Genomic DNA, 8,662 nt, shown 5'->3' on the forward strand with positions numbered 1-8,662 from the left:
ATACCCCCGTGGGTTTGCAGAACACTTTAGGGTGAAGCTCAGGAGCTCAGCAGGCAGAGGGACGGTGGCCAAAGCTACGGGACAAGCTGCAGGAAGACATCACCTCCTACCCCTGCACCATTGGGATGCTGTCAGTAGCACTGATGCACAGAGCACAGGACTGTTGTGCTCCCATGCTGGGTGATGGGATGCTCCAAGCCTGGGCCAAGCTCCTGCCTCTGTCCTGCACCAGGGTTGGGGTTGCATGGCAGCCGTGCCTGGAGCCACAGAATCAAGCAGACCCTGCACTTTGTGCCCTTTTATTTCCCTGGTACCACACAAGAGGGGCAGCATCAGGACATTGATGTCTTCAGGCCCACACAGTCTCCAGGGCAGGCTCCTGGTGCGCTGCAGCCGCTGTGCCAGGGCTGTGCTTCCCTTGCTCACGGCACACAGCAGCTCCATGCTGGGCTCTATGGCACAGGCTCCGTCTGGGCACCGCTCTCAGCCCCACTTCTCCTCTGGCCCCTATGGCAATCTTTGCTCTCCGGGGCCCCCCCCTCGGCGCCGGCCGGAGCCCCCTCCCTGCTGCCTGGTGAGGGGTCCCTGCGGAGGGGAATGCTCCTCGGCAGGGTCCGGCTGGGAGAGGGATGGGGGGGATCCAACACCCGACTGCTTCCCATCACCCACCTTGGTGCTGCTTCACTGTCATCACACATCCTGAGCAGCATCTGAGCTGCTTCCTCCCTGGGCTCCCGGGGGTCCTGCAGCCTGCGGTGGGATGGGGTGAGCCCCATGTGTGTGTCCCCAGCCCTGCAGTCCCCCCCCTGCTCCTCACCTGGGCTCCAGCCGCTCCTTCACCCTGGCAATGGAGCGCACGTAGGGCGCGATCTGCTTGGTGATGGTGGTCAGGCAGCTGTTCTCCTGCCGCAGCTGCAGCAGGTCATGGAGCTGGGCTGGGAGGAGAGGAGCTGCTGTGCCCACGGCCCCGGCCTGGCACGGGCACAAGGGTTGTGGCATCACCGGTACCTTCATAGATCTCCTGCTCGTTGGCCACCCGTTGGTAGGTCTCCTCCCAGACCTGGAAGCAGAGGGAGCCGGGGGAAGCCTGTGGTACACCCCAGAGGGACCCTGCTCCGGGTGCACCGGTTGTACCTCCTCGAAGACACTGCGCATCATCTCCACCGCGGAGTAGTGAGCAGCAATCTGCACATCCATCTGCATTGACTTCTGCAGGATCTCAGCCATGATCTCTGTCCTGATGAGCGAGTGGTGCTTGGTGAGGTCACGGTGCAGCTCCTGAACCTGGTCCTTCAGGCCCTGGATCTCCGTCTGCAGCATCTGCGGGGCCGGCATCACCATGACATCACCTCGGCATCACCAGCACCATCCCGGCCCGCCCCACTGTGCCCACCCCACACCCCATACCCGGTAGGTGTTCTCGTAGTTGCGGCAGTGCTCGGTGAAGGGGGTCTGGCTCCCCTCGGCCAGCAGCACCTTGGTGCTGATGTACCGGTGCATCGTCGGCTTCCGCACCAGGGGGCCCGTGGACATCTTATCGCCGTCGGGGGGGCAGGAGGGCACCATGAGGGTCTTGGAGCATTGGCTGCCGGGGAGCCTGCATGGAGACGGTGGCAGTGGGTGCTGAGGGCGAGCAGCAGCCAGGGCAGGGTGCTGGGGCTGTGTCATCAGCTCAGCCCATAGCCCCTCGCCCGCAGTGAGCCTGGGGACACAGCAGCCCCACACATCCCCCCTGAGCACACAGGGTTGCCTTAGACCACCCTAACGGCAGCTTCCCATGGCTGCTGTCCCAGTGCCCACGGCTGCGGGACCAGAAGGCAACAGAGCTCGGCACGCTCTGGTTCCTAAAGGGAAGGATGCAGCTCGCTCTGGCATTGCAGGTATCTCCTGGCCCCTCTCTCCCCCATCCCACAGCCTCCCCATGCTCCCCCTGCCCCATCCCTGCTGCCCCACACCCCCGCTCCTACCGTGCAGCCCCCAGGAGCTCAGCCACCCCACAGCACCGAGCCCGGCCGGGGACAAGCAGCGGTCCCCATGGGGTGCCAGCGCCTGTTTGTCCCTCGGGCCGGTTGTGCCTGGCAGCGCCGGTGCTGCCGTGACATCAACGGGGCCTAAATATATCCCTGGTGAGGAACGGGCGGGCGCTTCCCTGGAATTCTGATTATAAATAGTGGTGGGCACCGAGGCCGCGGCGGCGCCGGAGCCGCTCCGGGAGCCCCCCCCGTGCCCCCTTCCCAGAAGTGTCACTGTTGTTCATCAGCACAGCTGCGGTGTCCCCATCGCACCCCGGTCACCGGCTCAAGGGCACGGCAATGGGGGCAGCGCCTCACATGTTGGTGCCGGCGATGCCGGGGCCGATGGCGCTGGCGCTGCCCACCACGGAGCGGCGAGGGCTGAGCATCAGCAGCGGCTCCAGGCAGCGGGCGAACTCGGCGCGGTACTCGCTGTTGATCTGGGGGTGGGATGGGGTGAGTGGGGCTGTGGTGCCCGCGGGCAGGGCCTCGGCTATGGCACGGCTCTACCTTGCTGGTCTGTGCCGGGCGCAGGCGGTGCGGCAGCTTCACGATCCTCTGCAGCCTCTCCATCAGTTGCTGGAAGGCAGTGGGATGGTGAGCCTGGCGCTGCCATAGGGAGCTCTGCCCACCCCGTGGTGATGCCAACACTCACATAGCCCAGGTCCAGGAACTCGGCTTTGTTGGCAGAGCTCAGGAATGCGGAGCAGGTCACCAGATGGACCTGTGCGAAGGGAGGGGTGATCACGGTGATCTATGGGGCAGGGGGGCCCCTAACCCTAACCCCAGGGCCCTACCTGCAGGGTGGGCAGCAGTGAGGCGAGGTGGGCGAGCTGCTCCTTGAACGCCTTCTCCTTCTCCTCGTGCTGGCTGCAGAGCAGGGCATGGCCCAGCCTTTAGGGGGGACCAGGGAGCACCCAGCCCTAGGGCACCCCAGCACACACTGGGGTGAGGGACCCCATAGGAGGGTGCTCAGCCCATGGCCCCTCACCTCTGCACGGCCTTCAGGAGAGCCTTCTTCCTCTCGGAGAGCTGCTCCTGCGAACGGCATGGACACCCCATGTCCCATAGACACCCCATGTCCCATAGACACCCCCCATAGACACCCCATGTCCCATGGACACTCCCCCATAGACACCCCATGTCCCACGGACACCCCATGTCCCACAGACACCCTATGTCCCACGGACACCCCATGTCCCATGGACACCCCATGTCCCATGGACACCCCCCATAGACACCTCATGTCCCATAGACACCCCATGTCCCACGGACACCCCATATCCCACTGCCTTCCACCCTGCCCGTGTGCATGGGGCACCCATGGGTGCCTGGCCCCACACCTGCATGCGGCCGAAGAGGGAGTTGATGGCAGCCTCCTCCTCGCTGGCACTGTTGTGCACCTCCTCGATCATGGCCTTGAGGAGGACGATGGCCTCACGCGTGGATGTCTGCAGCTCCTTCACGGTCTGCCGGGGGGCAATGGGGTGTGTGTGGCACTGCCGGCAGCACCGTGCCCCCTGCCTCACCCCCCGGCCCTGCCGGCGGTGCTCACCATCACCGCCTGGTCCAGGCGCTGGCAGCCCTGCATGTACGCTGTCTCTATGTCAATGCAGTGCGCACGGCTCTCCCTGCGGGCACAGGAGTCAGGGTATGGACCAGGATGGGGCACAAGGGTGGGCATGGGATGGGGCACAAGGGTGGGCATGGGATGGGGCCGCTCACCCCTGCATGTCCCTGAAGCAGTTGATGCAGAGCATGGACTTCTTCTCGGTGGAGAACATGATGTAGGGCTCCTCGTGCAGCGCTGCGAGGGATGGGGCCATCGGTCAGGCTGGTATGGCACAGTGCAGTGTGGCACAGCATGGCACAGTGTGGCACAGCGTGGCGTGGCACTCACGGCACTTCTTGTGGATGTCTTTGGTGCGCTTGGAGAGGGAGACGATCTCATGGCGAGCGAACATCTTGGCCCGATGCGTCTCCTCGCGGCACGGCGCGCACAGCGGCTGCCCGCACGTGTTGCAGAAGTACATGGTGTCCATCTCCTATGGGAGCGGATGCCGGTGGCACACACGGCCCCATCGGGGTCCCCATTCCCACCCCTGTGCCCTCACCGCCTTGGCGCAGCGCCGGTCGCAGTTGGCACATTGCACATCCTCGTCACCGTCGGCAGAGCTGTCCACCAGGAACTGCAGCAGCCGGTCCACGGGGGGCAGCCCCGTGCCCCCCCTCACCACCGACGGGTGCCTGTGGGGATGGCAATGGGGACACCCATGCAGGGCAGGGGCAGCAATGGGGTCCCGCTGTCCCCCCGTGGCAGGGTCCATTCCATACCCACAGAGGGGGCAGCACAAGCGGCCGTCGCTGGCACGGCCCCGCAGGCAGCTGGCACAGAAGTTGTGGTAGCAGTCGAGCAGGCAGGGGTGCTGGTAGGGCTCATGGCACAGCAGGCACACCAGCGGGTGGCAATTGGCCTTCTCCAGCTCCGAGCAGCTCCCCAGGGGGGAGAAAATGCCTCCGGACATCTGTGGGGCAGAGAGAGGGCCCCGAGTCACCCCCCAAGCCCCATATGGCACAGCGGCAAAGGCAAAGCCTTCCCTGCGGGGCCTGGGAGCTGGTGCCTATTTTTAGGTTATGAGCTGTATGGCACGAGGCTGCTCCGAATGCACCCATTGCACCGGCACCTACAGTGGGGTGACCCAAATGTGGGTGTCCCCATGCCAGGAGCATCCCCTGGGATGGGTGTCCCTAGGATAGGGTGTCTCCATAGCAGAAGCATCCTGTGGGATGGGGTGTCCCCTGCAGCAGACCATACCCCAGGAGGGAGCATCCCCTACAATGGGGCATCCCCTGCCCTCGCAGCCCAGCCCCACACCTTGGGGTGTCCCTGTCCCAGCACTGGGGCACCGTGGCTGGGCAATGGCTTTACCTCTCCCCGTGTGCTTCCCTGGGATCGGCCGTGCTGCTGCTCCCGTGCTCCGGCTGCAATGGGAGCGCTGCAGGGGCAGTGGGGCCTCGCTGGCCCCATGACGTGGGGCCCCTGGCACCGCCACGGCCCAAAAATAGCCCCTGTGTGCTCCTTGGTGCCTGCGGCAGCGGCTGTCAGTGGGTGCAGGGATGGGGGACACGGCACTGAGCGGCACCAGGGCTGGGGGGACATGGGCACCTATGGCGACATGGGCACCTATGGTGACGTGGGCACCCCTGCGGCCTGGTGAGGACTCTAAGTGGGGCCGGTGCACTCTGCGCTGGGCAGCACCCGTCGGGTTACACGTGCACCCCACGGGCACTGGGCACCCCACGGGCACCCCATGGGCACTGGGGCACCCCATGGACACTGGGCACCCCATGGGCACTGGGGCACCCCATGGACACTGGGGCACCCCATGGGCACTGGGCACCCCACGGGCACCCCATGGTCACTGGGGCACTCCATGGGCACTGGGCACCCAACCAGCAGCACAGCGCCCTGCGGTGCTCCCATGGGCAGTGCTCAGGGCTCCGGTCCCCGCAGGCTGATGGGGACCCCCCCCCGTGCACCCCATGCTCCGGTCAGTATCGGTCCCTGCCCAAGGCGCGCCTTTCCCCAAGCCCCGCCCCTTATCCACAAACCCCGCCCCTCAGCCGTGACGCTCACCAATGAACACGCCCCTTTCCATAAGCCCCGCCCCCTTAAGCACCACCCTACTCTCAGGCATCACCAGCCGCTGCGCCGAGCAGCAGAGCGGAGCGCGTGGGCTGGGCCGGAAGTGCCCTCGACGCTCTCAGCGCTCGGCTGGGGGGGCTGGGCGCGCGGCCCGGCTGCCGGCGCATGCTCTTTGCGGGCCCGCGGGTGTTTCCGCGCGTGCGCGCGGCGCGGCGCTCCCTTTCTGCCCCTGCGCTGCAGCCGCCATGGCGCCTGTGGTGAGTGCCTGCGGCCGCCGGGCCTGCCTGCGGCCTGCTCCGGTACGGCCGGGCCCGCTGCCCCCGGCCCGGAGCTCGGCCCGGCCCCGTTACCCCTGCTCGGCTCCCTGCCCCGTTCCCGTTCCCCTCGGCCCGGTCCCGTTGACGCCAACCCGGAGCTCGGCCCGGTCCCGTTGTCCATGCTCGGCTCCATGGCCCGTTCCCGTTGTCCCCAGCCTGGCTCCCACTTCGGCTCTGTTGCTACCGACCCGGAGCTCGGCCCGTTCCCGTTGCCCCTGCTCGGCTCCTTGTCCCGTTCCCGTTGCCCCTGCTCGGCTCCTTGTCCCGTTCCCGTTGCCCCTGCTCGGCTCCTTGTCCCGTTCCCCTCAGCCCGTTCCCGTTGTCCCTGCTCGGCTCCATGGCCCCTTCCAGTTCCCCTCGGCCCGTTCCCGTTGTCCCCAGCCTGGCTCCCACTTCGGCGTTGTTGCTACCGACCCGGAGCTCGGCCCGTTCCCGTTGCCCCTGCTCGGCTCCCTGCCCCGTTCCTGTTCCCCTCGGTCCGTCTCCCTTGCCCCTGCTCGGCTCCTTGGCCCGTTCCTTCGTCCCGTCCCCGTTGCCCCTGCTCGGTTCCCTGGCCCCTTCCCGTTCCCCTCGGCCCGTCCCCGTTGCCCCTGCTCGGCTCCTTGACCCCTTCCCGTTGTCCCCAGCCTGGCTCATACCTCAGCCCTGTTGCTACCAACCCGGAGCTAGGTCTGTCCCTGTTGGCCCCGGTGTGGCCCCTGTCCGTTCCCGTTGTCCCTCATCCGGCCCTCGTCCCATTCTCGTTGCCTGCTCCCCTGCCCGTTCCTGTTTCCCATAGCCTGGGCTTGTGGCCCCTGGCCCGGCCCCCTGCCCGTTCCCATTGTCCTCGGACCGTTCCCCATTGCCCTCACACCTCTCTCTCCTCCGCTGCAGAAGAAGCCGGCAGCGAAAGGTGGCAAAAAAAAGAAGCAGGTGCTGAAGTTCACCCTGGACTGCACACACCCGGTGGAGGATGGCATCATGGACGCTGCCAACTTCGTGAGTGTGGGGCTCTGCTCCCATCTGTGCTGCCAGCGCTGCCCCCCGGCTCTGCTCCTGCCTACGGTGCAGCATCAGAGCCTGTGCCTGGCAGAGCGGGGGGGGTCTGGGGTCATTGTTGTGTTTAAACACTTTGTGGTTAAAATGGCAGTGCCGTCCCTACCTGTGGCTGCTCCTCTCCTATGGGGCCAGTGTTCCGTTCCACCGTGGGGAATGGTGAGGCTGTTTTAGCCTGGTTTCATTCAAGCTGTGGCTGAGGTGTCCTCAGAGGATCCCAGCCCAGCTGCTGCTTGGCTGGCTCTCCCCGTGTAAGGCACAAAACACGTCCCTGCCCCTTTCATCTGGTGCATTTGGACTTGAGAACGCCATGGTTTGAGTGGGCTGCTGGGTTAGGTGTGGGGGCACTGAGGGGCTTGCAGCTTCCTGGGCATAACGTGGGTCTCTTCCCCAGCTCTAAGGAAAGGCTAAAGCTCAGGCACAAGGCAACAGGGGCAGCCTTGTCCAATGGAGCTGGTTGTCCCTGGCTCAGTGGTGTGTGCCTCTTGCAGGAGCAGTTCCTGCAGGAGAGGATCAAGGTGAATGGCAAAGCAGGGAACCTGGGCGGGGGCGTGGTGACCATCGAGAGGAGCAAGAGCAAGATCACGGTCACGTCAGAGGTCCCGTTCTCCAAGAGGTGAGGTTATGGGGCTGCCCCACGTCCTGGCTCTGCCGGTGTGGGGAGGGGAGCCTGGCTGGCAGCAGGGCTTGTAGGTATGAGGTGTCCTGTGCAGGAGTCGTGCCAGGCCTCATTAAATGCTGTGTGATGCTTGGTTTGGTGGTTCCTCTTTGAGCTGGCAGTGGTGCTGTGGAAAGGTGAAGAGTTTGGGGTTCAGGTTGATCTGCAGCTGAGCTCTTCACTCCTGTGTCAGTGCCCTCGCTGGGCTCCTGCCCTCCACCAGCTTCTTATGGCTGCCATTCCTTTGGTTGGCCTTGGCAAACGTGGTTTGTGCCACATCTGTGGAGGCACGGTGAGGCAGCCGGAGCTCTGTAAGCATCCACGTTTCACCTGTGTCAGTGCTGCACACATGTCCTGGCAACCCTCAGCTCTGATTCACTGTGGTGTGTGGAGCCTGTGGGGTCAGGGTATGGCGCTGCCGTCAGAGCCTCTGAGGATTGAGGCCACATATGGCAGAGGCACCATTGCCTGTGTTGTTTCCTGGCTGCAGCCTTGCTGTGCCCAATGGGACACATTGCTCCAGTGGATGCCATGGGAGAAGGGATCGGTGTTCCTAAAAGCAGTGTTGGTGGGAAGCTGTCCTAAAACCAACTGCTTTGTGCAGGTGTGGGGGTCACACAGTGGTGTTCACACAGCAGTGTTCACCCATCTCCCCACAGGTACCTGAAATACCTGACCAAGAAGTACCTGAAGAAGAACAACCTCCGTGACTGGCTGCGCGTGGTGGCCAACAGCAAGGAGAGCTATGAGCTGCGCTACTTCCAGATCAACCAGGACGAGGAGGAGGAGGAGGAGGAGGATTGAGCCGCTTGGGGCCGTGTTGTACAGTTACTGCAATAAACGGCGCTGCCCGCGATGGCGGCGGCTCCTTCGGGACCCTTCGGGCGGACTCGGGACCCTTCGGGGCTGTTCGGAGACGGGGGGTGTGGCCAAGGGGGGCGTGGCCAGGGTGGGTGCGTCACGGGAGGGCGTGGCGCGGCGCCGCCATCTTGAC

The 8,662-nt window shown here is 65.1% G+C and overlaps 2 protein-coding genes across 2 annotated transcripts; one reads left to right on the forward strand and one right to left on the reverse strand.

Annotated features, from left to right (window-relative positions):
- Positions 1-452: 452 nt before the first annotated feature.
- Positions 453-4,537, reverse strand: RNF207 (ring finger protein 207). The gene is made up of 17 exons (XM_034068416.1): positions 4,347-4,537; positions 4,127-4,259; positions 3,913-4,057; positions 3,738-3,819; positions 3,568-3,643; positions 3,356-3,481; positions 3,004-3,050; positions 2,810-2,882; positions 2,668-2,736; positions 2,523-2,591; positions 2,331-2,452; positions 1,408-1,597; positions 1,135-1,320; positions 1,009-1,060; positions 818-935; positions 670-750; positions 453-585 (listed from the first exon to the last, which is right to left on the reverse strand). The coding sequence occupies exons 1-17, from the start codon at positions 4,535-4,537 to the stop codon at positions 453-455; spliced, it is 1,893 nt and encodes a 630-aa protein (XP_033924307.1).
- A 1,265-nt stretch (positions 4,538-5,802) lies between these two features.
- On the forward strand, positions 5,803-8,549 carry RPL22 (ribosomal protein L22). Its single transcript, XM_034068245.1, has 4 exons — positions 5,803-5,915; positions 6,849-6,953; positions 7,502-7,626; positions 8,328-8,549. Exons 1-4 carry the CDS (start codon positions 5,904-5,906, stop codon positions 8,470-8,472), a joined length of 387 nt encoding a protein of 128 aa, XP_033924136.1. The 5' UTR covers positions 5,803-5,903; the 3' UTR covers positions 8,473-8,549.
- Positions 8,550-8,662: the final 113 nt, after the last annotated feature.

This window comes from Melopsittacus undulatus, chromosome 12, assembly GCF_012275295.1.
Source record: "Melopsittacus undulatus isolate bMelUnd1 chromosome 12, bMelUnd1.mat.Z, whole genome shotgun sequence".
NCBI lineage: Eukaryota > Metazoa > Chordata > Aves > Psittaciformes > Psittaculidae > Melopsittacus > Melopsittacus undulatus.

Excerpts from the sequence above, each read along its gene's own strand:
- RPL22 (XM_034068245.1), top strand. Across the intron at positions 6,954-7,501 it reads TCATGGACGCTGCCAACTTC|GAGCAGTTCCTGCAGGAGAG; the intron begins GTGAGTGTGGGG and ends TGCCTCTTGCAG. Across the intron at positions 7,627-8,327 it reads GAGGTCCCGTTCTCCAAGAG|GTACCTGAAATACCTGACCA; the intron begins GTGAGGTTATGG and ends ATCTCCCCACAG.
- RNF207 (XM_034068416.1), bottom strand. The coding sequence starts at position 4,537 with ATGTCCGGAGGCATTTTCTCCCCCCTGGGGAGCTGCTCGGAGCTGGAG. Across the intron at positions 4,260-4,346 it reads TTGTGCTGCCCCCTCTGTGG|GCACCCGTCGGTGGTGAGGG; the intron begins GTATGGAATGGA and ends CCATCCCCACAG. Across the intron at positions 4,058-4,126 it reads ACCGGCGCTGCGCCAAGGCG|GAGATGGACACCATGTACTT; the intron begins GTGAGGGCACAG and ends CCGCTCCCATAG.